The sequence below is a fragment of the Typopeltis vanoorti genome, chromosome 9 (genome assembly GCF_054136105.1).
Source record: "Typopeltis vanoorti isolate ZY-2024b chromosome 9, IOZ_Tvanoo_1.0, whole genome shotgun sequence".
In the NCBI taxonomy this organism is placed as follows: domain Eukaryota; kingdom Metazoa; phylum Arthropoda; class Arachnida; order Uropygi; family Thelyphonidae; genus Typopeltis; species Typopeltis vanoorti.
This window is the reverse complement of record NC_143557.1, coordinates 57,793,388-57,821,251: the sequence shown is the minus strand read 5'-3', so window position 1 is coordinate 57,821,251 and position 27,864 is coordinate 57,793,388. Positions and strand designations below refer to the sequence as shown.

Here is a 27,864-nt window from a genome sequence, read left to right as displayed (position 1 = left end):
TACTTTCCTTCAGATTGTGGTCAATGTACGAGGGAGATTTGGAAAGTTCTGATAAACTAGAACGAAAATGATATTAAAGCAAACTGATATATCCACAAGAAAGAATATACTAGTAGCAGAGTTACGAAGTAACTTATGTTCTTTCTCGTGGTTATATCAGCTGCTTTAATATAATTTTTTGTTCCAGGTGTTTATCAAAACTTTTCCTACCTCTCCTCCCGTAGATGATGAATAAAAGTGGAGATAATGTGTATCTTTGTCGCACACTTGATTTTATTTCAAACTATCTTCCTGTACCTTCTTCACCCCTAATTGCTGATTTAAAACTCAAATAGAGATTATATATGGTCGAATATCATCTACTCCTGCTGCCTTTCCACATTTCAAGCCTTTGATGGCTTTTTCTACTTCTAGTATGGATATGTATTCCTGACTTCATGCCTGGTCAGTGTTTTTTACCACAGTGCTGTCATCACTGCTTGTTTCATTTAGCAGTTTTTCAAAGTAATTACTTCATACTTCAAAGGTATCTTTTTCTCCCGTTTTCATGTCACCTTTATCATCTCTAACTCCTTTCACAGCACTCTTTCCTCAATTTCTAAGCTTCGTCAACAACCCCCAGAATATCTTACCACTTCTTGATATTTATTTTCTATATTCGTGCCAAAGTCCTCCCAAGACTTTTGTTTAGCTAGTTTTAAACAGTGTTTAGCTTTCTTACATTTGTCTCTATATTCTCTAAGAGCACAAGCTGACTTATTTGACAGGAACTTTTGATATGCTTTCTTCTTTTCCTTCACTGCCTCTTTAACTTCCTGTATCCACCATGGAGTCCAGATTTTTCTGTCCTTGCAGACTACTTCACCACATGCCTCTCTTCCTGAATCAATCAATGTTTTCTTCAGGGCTTGCCACTGAATCTCCAAGGTTTGGTTCCTGTTCTCAAACTCTTTCATTTTTTCTTCAATACTGTTTGTGTGAGCTGCTCAACTTTTATTCATTTCAAAACTTGTAACAACAGGTGAAAAAAAAGGGAGATATTTCTAAGCAATAAACACAAGATATTCAGGAAGATATTCGATATATTCAGGAAATAACACCTAGGTTTACCTCTTCTTAAAACAAAGACTAAGAAACCGGCAAACAATAACATGTATTCAGTGGATAGAATATTTTAGTCTCGTAGTATTTAGTTGCTATGAATATAATTCTAACTTATTCCAATCTCTTGTTATAAAATAAACTCTTAATTCCTAACATTTAGTGGACGGCGGGTATCTACGAGAGATTGGCATTCATCATTTTCCATTGGAGTTTAAAATTTATGTACTCAAATTGTGAATTTTGTACTTTAAGTAAGTCTCCATGGAGGCAGAAACAAAAACAAGGTCGTTTAACCTTTTAGAGATCCGTATAGCTATTCAAAACTGTCTTAATGTAAATAATTTTTTTTTTTTTACCAAAAATATGATAGTCAACAATAAAAATAAAACCCTGGTATCTGAGCTCCTCTTTGAGAATAACTCATTTCTACTAGCCCCGATCTCATTATAACGCAAAAGTAAGATTTATACCGTCCGCTTCCCATTCTCTTAATGGAGAATTATTACTGCGTCAGATAAACTAACTCATGTTACGCTCCTACGAACACACGTTCAACATGGTGGTCTTCGGCCTTATTCAAACATTTAATAAAGTTATATGGCAGCAAGAAAAAAAAAGTTATACACATAAATGTTATTAATCTCTCCAAATTTAAACATAATATAGTAATAATTCTGTTTTAAGTAGAGAGAGAGAGAGATGAACTTTGCCATTACTTCAACGTATGCTTTGAGGTCTCTGCTATCGAGACAAGCTATTAAGCTGGTATTAAAAAAGGCTTAGCCATAAGGCAAGTATAAAAAAAGAAAACCTCTTCTAAGTGCACGTGCGGTCGCTCTCTCAAACACACTGTAGACGTCAGACAATCTTACTGTTAAATGGGAAGATAATAATAACATAAAATTCTTATCTTCAACATTTTGTGCTAAAAATCACGTGTGGCTCCTACAAGCAGTTTAGCTGGGAATGTTAAGGCCAAATGAAAAACAAAAAAAAAAGCCCCCAAATTAAAAAAAAAAAAAATCGCTCTTTCTGTTATCATACTAATAGGAAACATGCCCCGCTTGGTTTTGATGCGTTTGCCTAGATGCGACCGACAGTACTCAATCCCGCTCTCACCTCCCACAGCTATTTCACTGGCAGTGATATTTCTGTTCAGCGATGTAAGGCCTCGTGTGATCCTTTTAATTAAAGAAACTTCGGAACTCATTAAAAATCCAGAACATGGTAAACACAGTGCGTTGTTACACATTCTCTCATGGCTGGTTTGTTCTTGAATGTGTCCTCAGTGATAATTAGAAGACAGGTTTCATATTGCGTCATTATAAATGAATCGTGTGTCACAGGTTTCCAAGGTGTTGTTCACATGCTCTTCAAAATATACGAAATAAACCGAAAAGTCGACGAGTGAATAAGGATATACCTCTCTACAAAGGAAAAAAAATGCGGTTAACAAAAAATAATAAAATAAAAGTCCCTTTATCGAAGGACTTTTAATTTACTGAGCCCCACTCTTTAGTTCCGCAAGCTAGTCCATCTCACGTGTTAAATGCCTTGATTTTATCCTCCATTTCAGAGTAAAAAAGCCGCTCCCGTTATTCAACAAGATTGTGTAATTAAGCTAATGAGAGTCGTTCAACTAATTAGAGGGCGGTGATCACGAATTTATTGTTGATAAGCCATGCATGCGGCTTAATGATAGTCCACTTGGATTCAGCATTTTATCCAGAAAATAGATGGGCTTAGTTGTCGGTCGGACAACAAAAAAAAAGTCATTCTTGAATGCATCAATGATCAAATTAACATAAGAAACATTTACAAATAAAAGATTACTGTTTCCTAGGCAGAACTGTTTTTTTTTTATTTCAATCTCCGTTCTTGCATTATTTTAATTTCTTACTTGCCAGATTGAAATCATGAAAACGCGGAACTTAATCACTAAGGAAAAAAAAATCTTTTCTGTTTATAAGAAAAAAATTGGCTTTGCTAGAAGATTAACTTCGGCTCTGATTTTTTTTATGTTACTTTATCAACGCGACACGTGTTTATGCTATTTGTGTGTTAAATTTTAGATGACTTTTCCTTCAACAATACTTTTTTATCTTCTGCTTAACTTCTGTTGCAAACAGCGTCTGTTGTTTAATAATTCTGTTCGCTATTATTAAATTTTCAAAGTCAGATCATGCATAGAGAGGAGAAGCGCCATCTGGTGTAGATTTGGTTTGTGGTTAAAAAACCCATAAATATTTAAATAAACATTAGTTTATTTAAATATTTTATTAATTTAAATATTTAATTAATCGTTGAAAAAGTGTCATTTTTCAACGATTAAATTAAAAAAAAAAAAAGAGTAAAATAAGCAAACAAATATGTAATTATTCTGTATATTTCTTTACAGGCTCCAACCTCTTAATTTAATACCGATTCAAACATTTACATTACCTAAACTTAACGTCAATTAGATGTACAATTAGGAATCTATGTAATGCTCATTAATACGGCAAAACAATTATACAAAGTACAATTACGGCGAGATTATCAACGACAATTACCACTAGTGACAGAATACAGAAATGTACTCAAACACAAAGCCGTTAACGGTAGAAATTAGAGTTGAAAGGCTAATCAAAAATGCAAATATTATCCATTTAAGGTAAATGAAAATATCAATTACTTTAATGCAATTAATTATCTGAATACTTTAAATGTATCCTCAATGGGGAGGGAGAGAGGGAGGGGTAGATAGGTGACGAAATCCCGCCTCCACTAACGAAGTCAGAGGGAATTACTACTAAAAGATGCTGCAAAGATACCTCGAAAGAATAAACAAGACTAATTGAATTGGGAATTAAATCTTTGATGTAATTAATACAACATACTGTAGCTGAGTTAATTAGCAGAATCCCTTGATAATTAAAAGATTAATAGTTGCTGAGATGTCCAATTTTCTCCACAGTGATTTCATAATAATAAACGAATGTAATTCCTTTCCCATCTCACTTTCGTTGTATGTTTTAATCTTAGAATTATTATCTTCAAGTCCAATATAATGGGATTTATTAAATACCAAAATTAGAAGTACAATCTTGAAAGACGGAGGTCACCAGGGAGAGAAGTTTAATCACATTAACCTGCATGAAAGCAGAACAGTTGCTGAAGAACTTGCAGCGCTAGACAACGGTAAAGAAGATGACTACCTTGCTCGAGGGAGTATAAGTGAATGCCGGTCATATGTGCCCGAAGGTTACTTCTTGGGCCAAGAGAAAACTGTCCCCGGTGAACGGTAAGAAGAAGAAATATAGTCAAGGTTGACATCTTAGATGTTTATTAGTTCTTTAGAAGAAATTAGCCTTAAGCCATGTGGATGACATCAAGCAAAATGAGAATTATTTAATATTAAGCTGCTGTTTTTAGATCTTTAGCATTGGCACTAAAATAACCTGATAATAATCCATTGAAATTAAACAAAATACTTACCCTCTTTAGGCCTCCAAGTATGCTAACGGGGTTGGTGAAGTTAAATGGCTCCCGTTGCATGTAATCATTAACTTTTACTCTAAACTCTTCGAAGTCAACTGGAGGCGATCCAACAACTCCAACGTAAGATCGGAATGCTCTTTTTGCAGTGTCATCGATTTCGTCTCTCAACAAACCTATAATAATTAATTATTAAAAATACTCTCTAGAAGTAAATTGTACAGTATTGTAATCAAATATAAGTGAAGTAATTTAAAAAAAACATTGCAGCAGCATTATTATATCAATATCCATTTTAAATACATGCCAACTTTATTTTAAATGCTATAAAGTTTTTATACATTAATCTTAGTTATCCGATACTGCATTGATTTTATTACATTGTCCAACTTTTCTACTTTATTTTGATAAATAATTTAACTACTTCGATGGCTGAAGTCATATTTCTTATATATAAAAAATAAAATGGTGTATAAGTATATTTTATTGTTCCAATTTAAAACAAATAAAAGATTTAAAAAAAATTAAACAGATATTATTTGACAATAAATGCTACTTTTAGATTCTTATTTTTGTTCTTTTACTCGAGAATATTGAAAGAAAATGTTTTATATACATTAGCAACAGCCAAAACTATTTTTCATATAAAACAATATAAAACAATTTTAGATTTCATAACTTTTATAGTCTTTTTGATATCAAAAAGCTTCTTCTTCTGCTTATCCCACTTAAATAGAGTCGTTGTTTTTAATGAGTCTCTTCCATTTCTTCCTGTCTTGGGCTATAACCACATTTGATATAAAGCATAAAGAAAATATTTATTTATTTTCTTCGACATGATTTATTCAGTTACAAATAACCATTTAGCCAACACGACAGGTATTTCTAATTAAACTGCTCATGAGTGTATATGAATAACAAAATCAATTTCGTCTTAGCCAGTAGTCATATTTCTTATATACGAATAACAAAATGGTTTGGGTATATATTTTTTCAATTAAAATTAAAGAAATTTAATTAAAAAAAATTAAATAGCACATACTGTTTGATAATAAATGGTATTTTCTTATTATTTTTTTTAACTGACGCTGTCGAAAGAAAATGCTAAATAAAATTATACTCTTCACAACGCTAATCAAAAATATTTTCTTATAAACGATAACTTTAGTATTTTGTTTTCATTTCATTTTCCTATAGTGACATCGCGCACAATTAATTACGAAAGAAACAATAACCACAACATAGTCTCGATAATCAAGTTTTCTTAAACATCACCGCTCCGAAGATGTTTAAGAAAAAAGTAATTGAATTTTGTATTTCTAGACAGAATTAAACTACCAAAGGCATTTTGAAGAATGATTTAGTTCCTGTAGAGATGTAATAAAAACAGTACAACTGGCTAAGTGTATTATCGAACTGTTTTAGTTAATTCCGAGGAAAAAATATTTGAAAATGAAGGATTAATTGTAGATTAATGAAAAGTAAAGATCTAAATGGCTGAGTGTGTAGAGTGATGGGAATTTCAATTAAATCTAGCAAAAGCTTTCATCGGTATTTAAGCAAAAACAAAGTACTATTTTTTTTTTTTTTGCTCGGATGGATATCTTCTATTTTGCATTTATATCACTCTTGATTAAGGTTGCTCTGTTTGGGTGTGGGAAGAAGTTTAGTCAGCTGCTACATGATCTTGCAACAGCTGGGCCTAGTAGATCGTTTCTTGGAAAAATTCATTAACTATCTATTTCTTTGTAGGGCTAACTCCTCGTTTGGAGCAATAGTTTTTTTTCCGTTTTTTAACCCATGTTTATTAAGCCGGCTTTTCGAAAAGATAATTAAAAGGAAATTACTGTAGCAATTATTCATTTCACTATCGAATGATGGTGTGAAGGTGTCTCAAAGAATGACAAGGTTTAGTTTGTAGAACAATATTTGTTTTAGAATGTGAAAATTTTTATGAAACAAGAAAGTTAACGACATAATTCGTGGAATTTAAGCCGTATGGCAATGTTATGGGGAGCGCATTGTTGAATAAATAAAGTTTAAATCTGCCGTTAGATGGCAGTCTGTTCGATTCCTTTATTTGTTTTTCTGCAAAGAACTTTTTTGCAAGAATCGACAAATGCATTTGTCGATGTGGTTGATGACTTCAAAATATGTTTTGTAGTCATTCAATTTTTTTTCAATACTTTTTGTAAAGAATCGACAAATGTATTTGTCGGTTCTTACAAAATGTTAGTTCTCCTGCAATTTCTACGTAAAATAGAAGCTAATATTATCGATGATGTTCTTTTAGCTTTGAAAGAATCGCTTTCGTTTTGAATCTGCAATTATGCTGTTGCATTTCACATCATCGAGAAAAAAATGGAATTTTTGTCTTCAGAGTTATTTTTCGTAGATAATCACAAAACACTGCTTTGGTAAATGCTACCGGGATGTGAGTGTTTGACTTCCAGTGATCAGGACAAATTACGTTTTAATGTGAAGTGAAACTGTAGGCTAAGTCGATGACTGAAAGAAGTTCTTAAAGTTTGATAAATATCTGGGAAGAAATTAACAACAACAACAAAAAAGAAACAGAGGAAAGGTCGATATGAAGAAAGGGTGGAAGACAAAACAACAAAACAGATACAGAATGGGTTGTAACAGGCGACAAGTATGACGCTTGTTAATTACGTATTTTCTTTTTTCTTTTCTTTTTTTTTTTTTTTTTTTTCGTTTCGCGTGAGTGAGAGGTATAAGTAAGTTACCGACAGGCGAACTCTGTCGCTTCAGCACAAGACTGACAGCCATAAAACCTTTATAAAGAAGAGATTAAAACTACTACTCGTACGTCCTTTCCAAGTAATCTTCATGGTCATTCTTTCACTTTTCTATCGAGGACAATCTGATATAAGTAAGTTATCAGAAATAAAAACAATGATGGAAACAATACACAGGTTTCGTAATAGTATTCCTGTATTGTGACGTCATTTTTAAAACGATTGAACTAATAAATCCATTGTTGGCCTTTACGGTAGAAAGATCATTTATTATCATTTGTTTTATGTATAGTTTCAAATCGTTTTTTTTTTCGAATTGTGGCACTAAAAAGTGCCCAATTAAAATGAAATTAAAGGATTAAATTATGTTCAGCAAGTGTACATGGTTTTTTTTTTTTTTTTTTAACATGAACATGGTACCATATAAACCAAAATTTTAAAGGATTGGCGACATTTTGATAAAAATAAAAACCAGCCAGATACCAAATTTCATTAAATTTTGTCAAGCTGTTGCAAGTTACGGTGTAGTTCGAAAATGCGTGTATTCATTTAGAGAAACACGCCAAAGTAGAAGTAAGAAGGAAGAAAGAGAAACAAAATAAGACTGTAAAGAGGAAAATTCAGACCGACAAAGTTAAAGAAATGCATTTATCGAAGGGAAAAAAAAAATGATTTAAGAAAGTGGACGGAGAACTAAGAATACAATAGCGACAAATGAAGCAACTAACGGAATGTAGAAAGATGAAGTAACCAGCTTATTAAGTGAAAATGAGCACAGTGAGGATGAAAATGCACAGCACAATATAATTGCGGTATCAGTTCAGTCCTCCGATAATGAGCGCAGGCCGGTAAAAGGATGACGTAATTATGCAGATAGGTTATATCAGCGGAGAATAAATGGAAAGATAGAAATGATAGACCAGAAAGTGCATTAAAGGGATGATCTGTTGGACCCCATACACAATTCAAACAGTAAACAGGAACACAAGCATTAAACTTGAAGGAGGAAAGTGCAAAGAGTGACACACTCGCAGAAAATAGTTCTATTCCGTTAGCTGTAACCAATAGGGGGGATTCGCTTTAGACAGGAAATATTCATCAAAGAAGAAAACATCTTGCCGTATCGGCAGTTTCCGTCCAGAAAAATGTCAGTAATCTTTCAGACATTCTTCCGGGCATGCATGGTAAATGTGAAGCGAACGGACCATTCTGGACATGAAGAGAAGCAGGCGCCACGTAAGGGATCTCCAGACTGTTAGATAACCCGTGGAGAAATCACTTTAGTAGTCTTTTTTGCGCTCTCTGCACCTTTCGTAGAGCATTAAGGTATTTATATACACAACAAGTTACATTACTTGTCCTGATTATGTGACAGAAAAGAGATTTATCAATACCTTGTGCTAAAACTTGAGTTTTTTCTTGGTTTTATTCGCTGACCATATATTAATAAATGAGATACACCAATTCTCGACAAGTTTCACTAGCTAGTCTGTCTGGCTTCTTCAGGACAAGTATGACGGTACAATAACGTTTACTAGTAAAAAAGGAGTAACACAATCAAATAAATTAAAATCAAAACTGACGCGTGACATCACAAGCGTGGAGCGTGGTGTCTCGGTCATTGTTCATTGAGCGCGTTGTATAGTTTTTAGCGAAATGAAATTCTGCTAAGCTGAGTGAATTTATTAGGCTTTTCCAGATGTCTTTCAGAATCATTCCTTGATTTCTGTTCAGATTTTCTCCAGAACGGAGTACAGCCGGGGGGTTCTTTGAAGTTTCTACATCGAATATTTTCTATATAAGGCATGGAGCTGTTATCCCAATCGATGGTGCGGTTAGAGATCGAGAAGTGATGGGTTAATCCTGAAGTATCTGTTCTGTTCTGTTGTGTTGTTGTTGTTCACGTCCCCCTAAAGGCTGAGGATAACTTGCTGTGGAAGTCCGTACGGATCGTTCCAACATCCAGCCCATTCACGGTGAAAGAGGCATAAGTTTACAGAGATGATGAAAATGCAGAACTTTCGGGGAACGCCCTGGAGCTTCAGTGTAGCCCTAACTACACGCATGCGGATTTGTTTTTTATCGAGAAAATCCACCGGCATGTTCGTTGAGCGCTCTGTCAGCCTTGCAACCGTGAAAATAATTGTCATACTTCGCCTAGAGAAGTTTATTCTATCATTAAAAAACTCAACAACAAAAAGGCCCCAGGTCCTGACGAGATTACTAACAAAAAGGCGCTCCCACATAAAGCAGTTATGCATCTGGTAGCCATTATAAACTCAATGCTCAGATTCAATTATTTTCCCACTCGCCGGAAACAAGCAGATATAATCCTCGTTCACAAGCCTGGGAAAGCACCTCAGTTCCCCCAAAATTATAGGCCCATCAGCCTCTAATTCCCTAGTCATGCTTGGGAAAAATTGCGGAAAAAATCATTCTCAATCGTCTGCAAGATGAGGCCAACAAAAACAGCCTTATACCGAAAGAGCAGTTCGGATTTCGTACTGGGCAGAGTACAACTCAGTAAGTCCACAGACTGATAGAGTTTATAACAACTGGTTTCAATTGGAGACAACATACAGGAGCTATCTTTCTTGATGTTGCAAAAGCTTTTAATAAGGTTTGGCACAAAGGCCTTATTTACAAATTAATTACAACCAACATTCCACTTTACCTTACTAAACTCATTGACTCTTATCTAAAAGACCGGAAATTCCAAGTTAAGCTGCGCGAACTCAGATCCTCTATGAAAAGCATCACTGCAGGTGTACCCCAAGGCTCGCTGCTATCTCCCGCTGCTTTTCAACATCTACGTTACAGACTTCCCAAGCACGGCATCAACCACAATGTCTTGCTACGCAGACAATATGGCAATTTTGAAAAGATCTCTCAGGCCGCACTTAGTTACGCAGCGATTACAAAACGCAGCAACAAACGTGGAAAAATGGTTTAAGAAATGATGGATAGATGTTAATGCTGATAAAAGCACCGCCATACCTTTTACAAGACGGAAAACATCCCACTGCGGAGAAGTTAAACTGTTCAATGCAGCTATTCCATGGCAATCCAAAATCAAATATCTCGGAATACAATTAGACAACCGCCTCGATTTTAACTCTCAGATCGTCTATGCATGCAATAAATCCAATTCCGCAATTGCCCAGCTCTTCTCTCTTCTCAACCGCAGAAGCCAAGTTAGCACTGAAAACAAGCTACGGATTTACAAATCAATCATCAGACCCCCCCCTCTAACATACCAATCACCGGCTTGGGATCACACTTCCCCCAGCAACATAAAAAATCTACAAGTGATTCAAAATAAGTGTCTCCGTATGATTTTTGATGCTCCGTGGTTTGTCAGGAATGCTCTCCTCCATCGAGATGCTAACATACCGGATATACCCACGTTTCTTCACGGGACTTCCTCTACATACTTCACTAAGGAGGCCCTCCACCCCAATCAACTCATTCAAGAGTCATCCAACTACGATGAGAACGACAGATGGAAACACAAGCGCCCGAAGGCAGCTCTGCTCATCAGTACAAGCGTTCCCACACGGCCCTAATTTGGGTGAGCCAGGTGCGCGATAATCTTTTATACATTTAGTTAACTGCTTAGCGATGAAGGGATAAAAATCCAGGGGATTGTCATCCATCTTGCCATAAACGTTAACAGTGAAATACGGATAACAAGTGTATTCTAAAGGTCTGAATATCTTCTTTATATATTTATAGGTGGGACATAAAGACAGGAAAGTCAATTTAAAAATAGATGGAGAAAATTAAAACACAGATAAAAAACGTAATGAGAAGGTGTAAAAAGGCAGCAGTGATTGTCCGAATGATCTTAATTTCTCTTTCTCTCACTGTGGCAGTCCTCTCTGTGTGATCCGATTATCTGAACAACCCCGTGGAATGCTAACATTAATTGCCTTTTCTATCGCGACTTCGTACAACTTAACAGCTGAGCCACATTACGAGTTGAAATACTTCTGTATGATTGCGGTTCCGTTTGAAACTACGATAATGGGAGATAGTGTTGGAAGTAAAGGTTTAATGCCCCTTTCATCTTCTCGGTTTAAGCTGTTAATGGGATAGCAGGACCACAATGTAACTGCACTTGCTACATGAAAGGTTACAGAAAGTTTCTAAAACTCAGCAGACTTCCTAAGTAAATTAGCCTTAGTAATGGCTGGCTTAAAGTAGGCAAAGGGATAGAAATTTCACTAGAGGTAATGTATTTTAACTCTCTATATCTATCTATCTATCTCTCTTTTGTGGTGTATGACCTTGGAAGAAAAACAAACGTCCCTAATTTAAAGATGTGCTCTGAATAATCCATTCACTCAAGTCATCTTGACCTTCCAGAATATTAGAAATTACTCACAAAATGAATTTTCAACGCTAATACATATAAGTTTAATAAATAATTATTAATTTGTTCAAGCACTGCAAATCGGTATTGATTATTACGTACAAATAACCAGTTTACCTTTAAGGTAGCGCTGTGGATTTTGCACATCATACTGCTCAATGTCGACTCCCACCACGAAATATTCTCCTTGCTCGAACAGGCCTTTCTTCTGCATGCTTACCATCAGTCCAAGATGTTCGTAGTAGAATCCCAGAACGACATAAACTTGAAATAGAAATACAGACATGGAAAAAATTCCACTAATGTCATATATAATATTATAATGAAATATTATAAAAATGTATATAATTATATATAATACATAAGTACGTATGTATAATATAATTATGTATAAATTTTGTTTGAGTTCAAGTCTGTCTTCTTTGGCTTTTTGAGCATAAACGTGGCGCGCTGAGATTCAGCAGAGAGAGAGAGAGAGAGAGAGGAAGATAAAAAAAAGATAGAGTGAAATAGTGATAGAGGAGAGAAAGGGGCCTCAGGTGACCGGTTTTAGCTGTTGATCCACCGGTACTTCTAAAACGGTCGGTGGACTTTTCACTCATTAAAGGAAAAGTCCCAAAACGGGGAAGAAAAATCCCCTAAAACCTAACAAGAGTAAACATAAAACTAATATTTAAAATACTATAAAAACCAGTAAAAGAAGTTTAAAACACCTGTAGAACCTAATAAACGGATAAAAACAAACAAACAAGAACATGTGAAAAGAGTTTGAACACCTAACCGGAAGATCCCGCCCTAAAAGGGCTCAGGACGGCATTGATGTCAGCCTTATCAGTCTGGGTGTGTTCAGGCCAAATCCCTACATTGGACTGCAATGAAATTATTTATAAATGAAAAAACTAATAAAATCTGAGTTTAAAAGGTCATAAAAATAATGATTTTACAAATATATGAATTCTCCCCTGCGTAATCTGACATATGGTTGGTGGTCTACACCTCCTCAGGAACCGCTCTTCTCCCCCAAGACGTATCTTTCCTGCTCCAGGAATAGAGGGAGAATAGGCGAATAAGCAGCTCCTAATTCTATGGGAGCAAATATTTTTTTTGTATTGGTGTGCGAAGTTTTTTGAAAAGATTTAAGTTCTTTTTAGCATGCATTAACTCAATAGTTAGATATAGTAAATGTGATATTTGTTTAATCTGTGTAGCATTGGGTAAACAGAGAAATCAATATCATCCTGCTAATATTCGGTGGACGCCTTAGGTTATATAATGAACATATTGGATGTCAGCATGTTTACACATCCAGCTGATCAGCAGGGAGAGGTTCACTGCACAGCGTTACTAATCAATTTACTGACTCTTACATTCTATATAACAAAAAATATAATATATTTTAAGTAACAAATAAAAACTGTTAATAATTTATCTAACAATCTTTAAACAAGAATTTTTTCAAATAATGCATTATAAAGAAATAAATCTTTTTATTTTATTAATAATATTTGTATTTCACAAAACTCAATGGTGTATGTGTTGATTTTTGGTAGAGGCTGAATCAATCGACCGTGAGATGCGGTGATTGATTCATTCAACCCAATACCCTTGGTGGGTAATGGATGGCAATGCTGTAGCCAATAAAGTTCTAACTGAGGTTCGGCTATTGCTGTTACCCTCCTGCCATGATCAGAGCTTTAATTGCTCAATAACACCTTATCCCACACTGTCCTCTACAGATAACGGGGAAGATGAAAAGCATTCTTGCTTCGCCCCTTTAAGCCAGTCCTTATAAGAATATATAAGGATGTGTTGATTTTTTTTTAATTGTTGATTCTGGTCAGCATTCATTTCAACGAAATATTATATAATTCATATATTTGTCTGGGGAATGTTTAATTATTGAATTAATTTGAATAAATGTGGCCTATTCTTCACGCTATTCTCCTATCGAAACGATTGAGGAGAATAGCGTGGAAGATAAAGCTGAACACTTGAGGGGCGTTCTTTTAAATGCGTTTGGTGACCTCAGGATTTTAGTGTATTAAATGTGTAAAAGGTAGGGTAGATATTTTGCGAACTTGCTGAATGTCAATGCTGGAACGCCAATATCGGAGGATTATACTCCTTATCAAACTGTTGAACCATTTATTCAAGAGCCGACATTTAGTGAGATTACTCGTGCTATCCGCATGCTGAAAAATAATAAGGCTCCAGGAGTGGACTGCATACCGGCGGAGCTCCTGAAGAATGGTGGGGACGTCCTGCTGGAGCAGCTGCACCGACTCATCTTGATGATCTGGCGAGAAGAACAGCTGCCGGACGAGTGGAAGGAGTCGCTGATCACCCCAGTATATAAGAAAGGAGATAACACTCAATGCAGCAACTGTAGGGGCATCTCACTGCTGTCGACTGGCTACAAGGTGCTGTCTAACATCATGCTAATGCGCCTCACACCACAGAAGAGTGCCTTGGTGACTACCAGACGGGCTTCAGGAGGAACCGTTCTACAATAGACCAACTCTTCACGCTGCGCCAAGTTTTTGAAAAGTGCTGGGAATATAACCGGGAAGTTCATAATAATTTCATAGACTTTTCTAAAGCCTATGACTCAATGATACGCCCAAAAATATGGCAGGTGTTAGAAGGGCTGGGAATTCCTCGAAAACCCCGAGAAATGGTGCAGTTGTGCGTAGCTGGTTCGAGAGCAAGAGTGAAAGCAGATGGTGACCTTTCGGACCCGTTTCAAGTACAGACCGGTGTGAAGCAGGGTGATGGGCTTCCTCCGATTCTCTTCAATCTAGTGTTGGAAAAAGTAATTAGAAACACACAGCAAGTGGCAAGTGGAGTGGACATGGGGGTGCAAGTTAGGATTCTTGGTTTCGCTGACGACCTGATCATTATGGCGCATCAACGGGACGACGCGGTGGCATTGGTTACTACTATTGAAGAGATGGCCTGAAAATAAATGCCGAGAAGAAAAAATACCTTTTTATGAGTCGCCATGCTGCTCAAGATCCAGAGGGAGCTGCACAGTTTGAGAGGGTGAAGGTATTTAGGTACTTGGGTTCTTTCGTGACTGAAGACAACAAAGTTGAGGCGGATGTCCAGAGTCGGGTAAATGCTGCGAATGTGGCCTATTATCAGGTGCGTTTCCGTTTCGCCTCGCGCTTGCTGTCTTAGACTACAAAGGTGGGACTATACAAGACTTTGATCAGGCCTGTTCTCCTCTACAGTGCTGAAGCGTGGACTCTCACGGTGAGACAAGCCCACCACCTGAGAGTATTCGAGAACAAGATGCTACGACGTATCTATGGAGGGGTCTGGAGGAGGCGGTCCAATGCCGCCATACACGCTTTATACAACTCGGCAGAAGTCTTGATGGAACTGCGAGCCCGGAGTCTTCAGTGGCTGGGGCACCTGTACTGTATGGACCCCAACAGGACTGTGACACAAGTGTGGGAGGCCCGACCTCGATCAGGGAGGTCGTCAGGGAGACCGAGAAAGAGATGGGCGGATCAGGAGAAGGAAGACTTGCAGGCTGTTGGGCTGGAGACCAGAACGTGGCGGATAGTTGCAGAGGACCGTGCCCAGTGGCGACATGTGGTGCTTGAAGCCAAAAGTCCCCCCGGGCTGATAGCGCCTGGCTAATGTAATGTAATAATGTAAATGTGTAAAATATATGAAACAAAAAAGCAAAATACAGAAAAAAGTATATTTTAAAAGACCTGAGGTGCGTTTCGAATTTTATATATAAACATTATTGTTAAGTAATTATATGTTACTAAAGGCCGAGATCGTCACTCATATTTCGGTAACTTATGATAAAGTTCAGATCAAACGCAAGGCCTCCTTTTACTTCAGGCAGTTCAGTTGACAGCTTGTTTTATCAAACAAGACAAAGAAACCTAAAAAATAGATTGTGTTTTGACACGACCGTTTCGTAGTTAATGGAGGAATTACTCGTCTGTAGCAGAAACCCTCTGGGAATGGAAGGATTTTTAGAAGAATATTGTCTTGACCATCTGCTTTTATTGTCTGAGACATTTAATACTTTGGCCGCCCATAAATATGTCTTTCTGATCGATCAGCACGGAATAGAGGAACCAACAGGAAATATCCGATTCTGCAATGTTTGGCTTTATGGAGAAAGTTTTGTCCCATGAGACAAAATAATATCTTTATTAATACTATGCGTACTTCTCATGTGTGTGTTTTTAAAATAGCATTGTCACTTGTAAAGAACGATTTCTTTTTATCTTAACAGACAGAAATATTTAAAGGCATTTTAAAAACAAGGAAGAGATGGATTCTTAATTCTTTTCGACTTTAAAGTCCACTAATATAAACTGATTAAAATCAATCGAACGCTGACTGCAGATTTCTTTATAAATTTTACTATTAAATTATCCTGAATCTTAAAACTAATTCCCGCTGATGCTATGCGATGAGCAGATCGATATATGACAACTTCCATTCAGCCTGAGCATTCTAAGCAGCTGACAGTAACACGGTAAGCAAGACGTACGTCATTCTTGATCAAGAAAAACATTCGGACAGGAGGGGTAGCTGGAAAGGCTGTTATTTGTCTTATATAAGAACAAGGCGATCTAATATGGAGACAGCATGCCGAATAAAATAAGAATTAACGCATGTTGCACAACCCTAAAGGGTCCGTTGTTCAACATGTAAATTTCCAGTAATTTTTCTGGTCAATTCACATAGTTTTCTATCTCGTTAACAAACCCAACTTAATAATGAAGTTTAATACGATTATGCAATAGTTTGGCTCTCTGTGCTATCAATTAAACTACCTGTGTAGAATCACTGATTTGATGCTATCGATTTTATTAATTGATTTGACTCGGCCGGAATATATTTTGGTGATGGAGACTACCAGCATCTCAGTCATAGAATGTATTTCACCTATCAGGTGAGAGCAAGTTTGGTTTGGACTGTCTGAAACGAAATCTGATTCTACAAGTGAGACAAAAAGGAGAAATGTATCAATCTCATGAAAGATGTATTAACATTAACATTACGGTATTCTGCATCTTTAATTCTTCATCTGGACCTTCAATAAAATGACAGAAAATAAAGCCACATAATATACAAAGATCAGTTATTAATTTTGTAATATTACATATCTTCACTGTCCTCATACGTTTAAATATTTGAAGAATGAAACATTATTATTACATTTTTATAAATTAGTAGAGGATTAATTTCATCATTAATAAAGGGAGTCACTAAACACCAGTTTAAATTATTTATATTTAGTAAAGTATATGATGGAAACAAACGGATGAACTGTAAAATTTTAATTCTGTGATGAAAGTAAATTAAACTTTCGATGAACGTGTATACGAAAGTTAGATTCAACGAACATTATACGTGTTTCCTAAATTGATCACTCTTTCCTAAGGATCTAATTTTACTTTCTCTCGATTTAGTCATTTCACAATTTTAACCATCTTACGATGCTTTTTTTTTTATTATGCTGAAAAATCCTATTAACCCAGGAACTCAATTAACTGCGCTGAGGTGTGGGTCGTGTAATTTTGTTTTATTTATTTATTTATTTTAAGCACGCTGTTAGTCATTTTTAATAACGTAAACGGTATCTATTTACTTCACTTTTTTTGCTATCCTCGTTATAAATCGTTTCTGCATATAAGATTTCCTACAACAATCCATCTTAATGAACTTTTTATTACAAACCAGATATTCGCATACTTAGATAAGAATATCTAAGAAAGTTTAAGATATATCCATGCAGAAATGAAAATCACGATCAAATGAAGTGCATAACCAGTATCGGAGAAATTTAAAATAATTTTTTAACACACCCTTAAAAGACTTTCCACTTACTTCGAGCGTTCGCATAGGATTCCTCCACTAAAGTGTCAAAAGGATTTTCTCCGTATCCATGATGGTAAGTCTCAGTCCAGCATCCGGAGTATCTGACTTCGATTCCATTCTCTTGCATTGTTTTATTGATTATCTTCGCTACTCCCAGGAAGTCCCGGTCTGTGGTGTCAGAGTACAGCAACGCTATCTTGTGCCACTTGAACGTCAGTAGTAGAGAGGTCACAGATTTTGAGATCTGGGTGTCGGGTGGTCGCGTTCTGGCAAAGGTTGGGAACAAGTTCTTGTCGGAAGTTTCGTAATGGGCGCAAAACTAAAAAAAGAAAGAGGTACGGAGATAATTATACATGTATGGAACACCCACACACAATTGAAAGGTTTACGTATTAGTTAACATTGATATTATAACAAATTATAATGTGAACAAATTATTCAACCACAATATAATAAAACGCCCTAAAACAAAACTATTTCGATTACGAAACTTTACTAAGTTCATCATCCATTGTAATTGGTTTTCTAATTATGAACAGTTAAATTTTTTCAGTTTGATCTCTTGATTTATTTGCTGGTGTTATAACACTCTGATGGTTGCCACATATTACAATTCCGATGATGATATCTTACTTTGCCTCATACATCAAATTCTGTTGTCTCTGTATATTGAAAGACAAGTTGAGACTGAAGTAACGTAATCTCTTTAATTTTACGAAGTTTATATACTTCACAAATATATATTTTATTTATATAAAAAATAATAATATAAAATATAGTTTATTAAAAATTTTCTAATATTTTAAATAATTTAGAAAATTTTCTAAATTTTTAAAACTAATTCTAATACACCTTAAAATATTTAATATCATTATAATATAATTATGTTATTCTCCAAATCATTTGTTGTCTGAGATGCTATATCTCTTATCTCTTACTGGAAACTGGAAAATGCCTCCAAGCTTCCCCAAAATTTATAGCAAGGATTTACAGCTGCTATGCGAAGGAAGGAAAAGGGCCAAATGGGACTGGGACGCGTGGGCCCAGTTCAAAACAGAGGCAAAAGAGCGCTTCCAAAACATCTCCAGAGAAAGAGCTCACGCGCAAAGGAAAAAAATGAGAGAGCTGTATCGAGAGCTAGGGTGGTACCGGGCTAACCAGAGAAACAGTATTCCTAGCGATTCGCTTATTAAAGCCGTGGAAATCGAACTCGAGGCATTTCGACGAAAAAAAGTCGCCGAGCTCGATTTTCTCACCAGAGTGTTTCTCCGGCAGGCGGAAACACCTTCGGCCGCTTTTTATAACCGGCAGCACAAGACGAGAAAGCTGTTCAGCAAATTCATGCTAACGGGCAAACACTCACAACCACGGAAGACATCCTGCAGCAATTTTCCCAGCATTACACGAGAACCTATTCCGACGAAGCTGAGGAGACAGGCGACTTCGGAGTGTGGAATATTGACAACATGCCTGAACACCTCAGAACTCTTCAAAAGAGACCAATCACTTCGGAAGAGATTACTCGAGTCTATAAACAGTTTAAGCTACGGAAAACCCCTGGCCTGGATGGGCTAGGCGTTGAGCTCTATCGCTCAGCCTGGAACTTCATCTTGCCTATCCTGGTCTCACTATTCAACGGATTCCTATTCACTGGTGACGTACCTGCTGACTTCGTTAGCGGGTACACAATTTTCATCCCCAAGAAAGGGAGAGACCTGAATAGCATGGGTGGCTGGAGGCCCATTTCTTTGACTAACACAGACTACAAATTATTCGCAAGAGTGATTTGTAACCGTCTGAAGTTGGGCACTGGGAGTGTGCTAACCAGCACTCAAGTATACGGAGTTCCGGGAAGATCGATGGCGCTCAACCTCTTCCTGATAAGATACCTTCTTCGCTTTGTGACGAACAAGGAACTCCCACTTGCACTCGTATCGGTAGACTTAGCTAAAGCGTTCGATAGTGCAAAGCACAACTTCCTGCACTATATCCTAGAGAAAGTCGGAGTGGCGGCCTGCATAAGGGAAGCAATCAAAAGCATGTACGGTAAAACAACAACGCACATTGCGATTAATGGGCTTCTTTCAGAACCCATTCCCATACGCAGAGGGGTTCGGCAAGGCTGCCCCCTTAGCCCCCTTCTTTTCTCTTTAGTACTAGAGCCTCTTCTAAAAAATTGATGAGACGCGCGCAGTAAGAGGAATACCGCTACCCTTAGGCTCCAAACAGAGCAAAACTGTCGCATATGCTGATGATATTGTCGGAACCCTTAGGGATTCCGAATCGATTTACATCTTCTTCGGCATACTGCGAGAGTTCAGCGTGCTCAGTGGTCTTCACACCAACCCAGAAAAAACAAGAATCAAAATTTATGGGAAATTCGGCCATGCCAGTCTTCCGTATGGTCTGAAACCCACAACCGGCCCATTAACAATACTAGGAATTCCCTTCCTAGAGACCCCAGTGTTGCAAACACAACACTTAATAGAAATGTGTAGCGAAAAACTCAAACCCTTCAGTCCCAACTACCTATCATTCGAAGGTAGAGCAACAGTTATCAAAACAGTCCTAAAACCGATGTTACTGCACACCATTAACCTCACAAACATCACAGACACACAAGACAACGCCATTCACAAACATATCACTAATTTTTTCTGGAACAACAGGAAACAAGAGGTGCGCAGGACCTTTCTCCATCTTCCCCCCACACAAGCGGGATTCTCCCTGCCAATCCTCAAATACTGCCACCTAACCAACACTGCTCAGACCATACGGAAAGCACTGGCATCAAATCACCCTTCCGGAAATCTGATTAAATACTTCTTAGGATTTTTCCTACCCTACTTCGGGCCATGTGCGGAGACGGTGCCTGAGTGGTACTACACAATATGCAAACTTTTCAAAAAATTGGCAACGGATGGAGTTCGAGTGCTTCAGCTCAGCCCAAACAAGCTGTACTGGAAAATTTTTGACCACTTTGACTGGGAAAAGCCCGATCTGGGCACAAACGAAGAGGTGCTGTTCACCAACATAAAAAACAGCTGGGGGCAACCATTTCACAGGGACTTAGCCTGGAGAATCGCCTATGGCAGACTCCCGGTGAAACTGGTAAAATCAGCCTACGACCCGCGACCATGCAACCCCTTCTGCGACGTCTGCGGTGCGATAGAAACCGTAGGGTATCTCTTCTTTCACTGCCCGCCAGCACAGCGTGTTTGGCTCAGACTTGCTGACTGGTGCTTGCGATCAAAGCGCTCACATTCGCCGAAGTAGTCCTGCTACAGTTTCCTCCCCCAGTAACCAAAAACAAGAAACATCTGATTTTCCTAATAAATGTGATTAAACACCACATTTGGAAAATCAGGAAAAAACACCTTCTTAACGAGGAGGATCGCATCTATCTCCGTGTTAAGAACTGTCTCTCAGCCTACCTCCGCCGCTTCCTGGAGCAGGAAAGGTACTTACGGGGAGAAGAGCGGTTCCTGAGGAGATGGTGCGATCCACCAACCATCTGCCAGATCATACAGGGGGGAATCCGGTTGTGACTGCTCCTATAACACCTTCAAGTTGTAGGTGTTGACGCTATCTCGATCTTCCTTCCTGATCAGCGTTTACCCCACAGGTCTCCTCAGCCTATCTTACTCCACAGGCCAATGATGAGATACGTTGAACTCACAAATTATTATTACTTTGATTGTTTACTCGAATCCTATGAGGCTCTCTTTAGCACATTTAGCACATTTTTTCCTGATGTCTAGTCTTTTCGCAGTTGAAAGTTTTTCTGTCCCCAGGTTGGGGTTGACCTGAACAAACCCGGACTGCGAAGGCCAACATCGAGGTGGTCCCAAGCCCTTTTCACGGCGGGGTCTTCTAGGCCAGGTCATCTCCCTTCTTTTCCTGGTTATACTGTTCTGGGTTTGCTCGGCAAACTCATTCCTCTATAGAATTGTCTTCCACATAGTCTTTAGATTTATTTACACTTGTTAAATTTGCTTAGTCTCTCCTTTTTTTTCCTTTTCAGGATTTTTCCTTTTAAAAGTGAAAAATCAACGACCGTTTTAGAAGCACCCCTGGGGGGTCAACAGCTAAAACAGGTCAGCTGAGGCCTCATTCATCTACTCTACTCTACTACTATGCACTCTATCTTTATTTCCTCTCCTACTACCTGCTGAACCTCAGCCTATCTTACTCCACAGGCCAATGATGAGATACGTTGAACTCACAAATTATTATTACTTTGATTGTTTACTCGAATCCTATGAGGCTCTCTTTAGCACATTTATTTAGTTTGAATTAATTAGCAGATGCTGCACGATGGGTATCTTGTAAACATCTGGCTTCTTAATTGAAATATATATGAGAATCCGGATTTTTGTATATATATATATATTCTTCCTTATTATAGGTAATGATGATTTCCATGGTGAGTATAGGATGAACACTATTTAACATTATTTTGTGCGTATAAATACACTGCAGATACATTTGTAATTATAGAAGCTTTGCACAAAATTTGATTCATTTGTTTTTATCGGATGATTTAATTCTGCACTTCGTAAAATTTTCGCAAAGGTCACGGAAATCAGAATGCAACAGAATTTTTAAACATTTGCATATTCGATTATTACGTTTTCTCCAAACGCTCTTTGTTAAGTCTTACCAGAGAATGACGCAATAAAGAAATTATTGACAAAAATCCACTTCTGGTAAAATAGTTAACTATTTCCTTTATAAATGTTTCCAATAATGGATGTGTTACGTAATATTCCCGAATATTATTGGAAACATTTATATGGTTGCGGAAGTATATTATCTTCATAGTGTTTATCTGTGATATGTTCACATTTAATTCTCTTTTTTTTTCCAGTATTAGATAAGAATCAATGCATTATAAAAATAACAATCAGCAACAACGTATATAGTTGGACAATTATTTTTAAAAATGGTTATTTAATTGATTTATTTGGCTACGAGATATAGCGGATCTAAGCTAATTTTCATTACACACCCTTTCTATGACCTGTTCCTGTGTTGCTTGTTTATCATGTTTCTTGATGATCGCACTTCTTCTAGAGCAGCTGGAAGTTATTAGTAAGTTATTAACCGAAATATTTGGATATTTCGGCTAATAACTTACCCAAAATATCCAAAACAGAAGAAAAAAAAATCTTTCATTTAAAAAATTTATTTATTTTATTTATTTAAAGAAAACTTTTTTTGCAAAATTTACCAAAAAAAAATCTTATCACGACAATTTCTACGCTCGAACTGATACTTTTTTTTTTGAAATACCCGAATTCATTTTTTTCCGTTCGGGAAACAATTTGTTTAAATTTTTGCTAGTCGTTAATTTTTCAACCGAATATACACCGACAATTTACGTGTAACTTTTTTTTTTTTAAATTTCGTATAACTTCGAGTTTTTTGTCAATGAATACAGATCGAGAAATTTAGTTTTTATTTCGTTTATTGCTCGTTAGTTCATTTTAACCGTGTTTTTACCGACTTTTTTAAGTGTTCTTATTTCGTGCGACATGAATTTTTTTTTGTTGATAAAAAAGTTTATTCGGATATAACTTTTTTATTTCGTTTTGAATTCTTTTAAATTTTTTTCTTCGTTAGTCCATTTTAACCGACCTTTTACACTCAGAAAGACGTAACTTGGATTACGGTTACTTTTTGCTATTCGGGAATATATTTTGAACACAATTTTAATTAGTGCATTTGAAATCTATCAACACCCCGTGTCTGTTTTTTTTTTTTTTTTGTGGATTCTTATTGAAAAATTAGTCCATTTGGCGGGCTGGATAAAATCATATCGCGGGCCGTAGTTTGGAGACCCTCTGTTCCAGAGGACACTAACTTAAAAAAATTAGGTCCTGTTCACCAATTACTTGAACGAGACTCAAAACAAATTTTTTTAAAATTTAATTTAATTATATATATATATATATATATGTATATATAGTAAATTTAGTAAATCTGAATTAAATTGGAATTAATTAATTTAATATTAAATTTTAAAATTAAAATTTTATTAAGTAAGTAAAAAAATTAATAATAAATGAAAATATAATTTACAATAAAACAATTTAAATTAAAATAAGATATGCACATAAATAAGAATGTTATGGTGGAATAAGAAGTGATAAGATAAAATGAAATAAGGTAAAATAGACGAAAATAAAAGAAGGAGATAAAAGATTTCATGCAAAGTGAATTTTATTTTTGAAAAAATAGATGTTTTTAAGTATACTTACTTTGGTGGGAAAAAGAGTACAGGATAAAATAAACACCATACTTTTTTTTAATTAAAAATAAATAAAATAAAATAGAATATAATTAATGAATATTGGAGGTGTAGGATCAGAGTTCGTTGATGACGGTTGTGGATTTTCTTCTCGGTAGAACGTCTTAATCAAATATGAGAAATTTTGGTTTTGTAGTGTAGCAGCTAGATTAACTAGCAGAGACGTGATTAAAGTTATTAAATTACGGATTATACTGTATTTAAGAACAGCAGCAAAGGTAAGTGGATTGTAATTGCAACGAGGGCGATTCGTTAGGCCTAACAGCCGTTAGAATCGCCATTGTTAGCACACATCTATTTCAGATCCATATATTTGCAGGAATTACTTGCGTTTATACGCAAATCGTTAATGATGAATGTGTTAGATTTGGGCACCCTCACAGATTCTCTGGATGAAGAGCCAGCGCTTATTCTTGTAAATAAACTTCAACGGAAGTTTAAGCTCAAATGGCCATCAAACATGATAGATCCTGACATCATTATAGACTCTCTCTAGATAAAGGCCTGCCATTCAGCTTCATAAAGAAACTCCTTAAGAAGTTCGAGCTTGAATGGTCCGGCTTCCTAAATTTTTACTCTTTACCCGAGACTGATGAAGATCAAAATGAAGACGCTCCTCAAATGGAGGAAATATTAAATCTACTAATCTCGGAATCTACTCATTCAGATCAAGGAGAGATGCACGCGCGCAAAAAACGCAAAACTCTCGCCTCGGAGTCAGCAAACGAAAATGACATGGATGAAGATGCCCCAACACAGATTCCTCTGCCTCCACCAATGAAAAGGTCATTCTTAGGAAAAAGCAGAGATGGACAGTCTTAAGAACCACCATGGCCAACCTGCAGATAAATTACTCCACTGCCAAGAACACAGAGGTGGGCATCAAAATTCAGCCCGCTGCAGTGGCTGACCTATAGAAATTTAACCAAGGAGTTGAATGTAAGAGGTATACAATACCATACCTTCACGCTTACCTCGGAGAAAAATTTAAAAGTGGTACTCCGAGGAGTATCTGAAGACATTGAAATAGCTGCTGACCTCAACATGCAAGATCTGCCTCCCATAAAGGTCAGCAGAATATACAGATCAAACAAGACCCCTATGCCTTTGGTATTGGTGGAAATACACAATATCTATAAAACTATTTATAACTTGAAGACAATCTGTGGGCTTAAGGTCTCACCGGAGCCACTTAGGAAGAGGGCCTCTTCTGGGTAGTGCCATAGGTGCCAAAAATTTGGTCATGCCCAGAAGTTGTGCAAAGCTCAATACAGATGTTAAAAATGTGGTGATACCCACCCCACACATACCTGCTCCAAGCCAAAACCCACCCCGACTAAATTCGCTAATTGTGGTGGCCCCCCACCCTGCAAATTACAGAGGGTGCATTTGCCCAAAAAACAGGCAAACTGATTTAATCAGTCAATCTATCTCACTATAAGAAACGAGAGCCCCAGAAGCTCAAGTTTATCAGGCTCCTATTAGTTTGAACAAGATGACAGGTGTTCACCCACCATCAACTGAGCTCCCCCAAGAAAATAAATCTTCAACACCAAACAAGAACATATGCTGACGTGGCCCTCCCCAAAAAAGCAGTCCATGACCAGAATATGCCAAATCCACATTCAAATATAACAGCCATCATCACATGTTACAGGATTTCAGTACCGTAAATCCATCACTAAGCACTACAAAAGGTTTCTTGCAGCAAACACAGTCCATTTTATCTGCACTCTAAAATGCATAGGAAAAAAATTACCCCAGATTCTCTAATGATTATTGCATGGAATGCCAACGGCCTTAAAAATAAAATACTAGAAGTGCAGGAATTCAATGACAGATATAATCCCGATATATTATTAATTAATGAAACTCACCTGAGACCTACTGACAATCCTAAATTCAAAGGATATCAACTTTACAGGAATGATAGGCTGGATTACAGAGGTGGTGGTACAGCCATCCTCATCAAAAATCACATCAACCATCATGCTGTAGCCATTCCTACAACCACTAATCTCGCAGTCATAGGTATCAATGTCATCACAAACTCTGTCGGAAACATAAAAATCTATGCTGCTTATAACCCACCATCAAAAACATTGCTGACCACAGATCTGGATACTATCCTCGGCATTAAACTACCGCTTATTATCGCCGGAGATTTAAACGCAAAACAACACGCCTGGAGCAGTAGGTCTATAAATAGGAATGGCCACATCCTCTTTAACTACACAAGCTCAAATTGCGCAACTGTGGCTGGACCCTCAGTGCCAACTCACCACCGTCCCACTGGCTCATCCGACGTCTTGGATATAGCTGTCCTTCAGAATGTCAATCTACAGTACACCCTGGAATCATTGAATGAATTATCATCAGACCACAATCCTATTCTGCTCCAACTGGGTTATCAGAGGGGACTTCCCCCTTCGCCTCACACCTTAATTCCCTGGGGAAAACTATCCAAAATGCTTCCAAACTACATTGATCCCGTCCCTCATATTAATTCTAAGGAAGAAATTGATTCTGCAGTCAATAAACTTACTGATCAAATAAACACAGCCATAGCATCTATCACCTTAAATTCAATTGCTTTAAAGTCTAAACGACTACCAGATGACATAATGAACTTAATCAGGGAAAACAATAAAGCAAGAAAAAGATACCACAACACCAGAGCACCCCAAGACAAAAATTATCTCAACAAAATGAACAGTGCGGTGAGAGATGCACTTAAAGTCCACAGAAACAACTATGGGAAGACAAATTAGCCTCCGTATCACCTGGTGATCAAACTGTCTGGAAATTCCTGAGAAACATCAAAACAAAAATAAATATCTTCCTCCTCTCAAATCTGACCTGAACATTGTTTACACAGATGCAGAAAAAGCCGAAACTATAGCTAAAAATTTAGAAAAACAGTATAGTCCTTCATACAATAATCTAAATTTCAATCATATTTACAAAGTCCACCACCACGTCAGACACGTGTTAAAACGGCCTGATACCAGTACCAGCCAACTCACACCTACTTCCCCAGCTGAAATTTATGACATTATAAAGAACTTAAAGAATAAAAAAGCTCCAGGGCCTGACGGCATATCTAACAAAGTTATTAAACTGCTACCCCGAAAGGCCATCGTACATCTTACAACAATAATAAATGCTAGGTTCAGCTTTAAGTACTTCCCCTCTGCATGGAAGTTGGAAGAAGTAGTTCCTATATACAAGCCTGGCAAGGATCCTCAGCAGCCTTAAAGTTATGGTCCCAATAGTCTGATTTCTAATTTGGGCAAAATTGCAGTAAAAGCTACCCTTTCCAGAATTCAACGTTTAGTAAAAAAAATTAAAAATCCTTCCTTCAGAACAGTTTGGTTTTCGCCAATTTTACAGTACTTCCCAACAAATTCATAGACTAATCGAATTCATTACCACAAGTTACAATTGGCACCAATACACCGGAGCAGTTTTTCTTGACTTACAAAAGGCGTTCGACAAATTATGGCACTTTGGACTACTATACAAGTTGATTTTAGCTGGCATTCCATTAGATCTAGTCCAAATTATAAAGTCATTTCTTAGTGACAGACAAATGCAAGTCAAACTAAATGATATATTATCTACCTAACGACGAATCTTGGCAGGAGTGCCTCAAGGGTTCCTATTGGCACCGATACTTTTCTCGATTTACATGGCGGACATTCCGCACAATCCAATGTCATCTATCATTGCCCTATACGCAGACGACACAGCTATACTAACCAGATCTATTAAATCGCACCTTGTCACCAAGAAACTGCAAGAAAACCTGCAGAGATTAGAGCACTGGTTCTCGGAATGGAGATTGCAAGTAAACCCTCAGAAGAGTATCGCCATGCTCTTCACTAAAAACTCAATAGCTCCCAAAGATGACATCTTCCTATTTAATACCAAGATTCCCTGGAAAGCAGAAGGCAAATATCTGGGTGTACTGCTGG

At 36.9% G+C, this 27,864-nt stretch overlaps 1 protein-coding gene across 1 annotated transcript in view; it reads right to left on the bottom strand.

Annotated features, from left to right (window-relative positions):
* LOC150103068 (guanylate cyclase 32E-like) overlaps window positions 1–27,864 on the bottom strand; it is a 188,015-nt gene that overhangs the window by 105,927 nt on the left and 54,224 nt on the right. The window contains exons 2-4 of the mRNA XM_090398083.1: window positions 17,584–17,893; window positions 11,833–11,979; window positions 4,582–4,757 (exon numbers count right to left, since the gene is read on the bottom strand). Coding sequence (XP_090254209.1) covers window positions 4,582–4,757; window positions 11,833–11,979; window positions 17,584–17,893 — 633 coding nt within the window. The remainder of the gene's footprint in view (window positions 1–4,581; window positions 4,758–11,832; window positions 11,980–17,583; window positions 17,894–27,864) is intronic.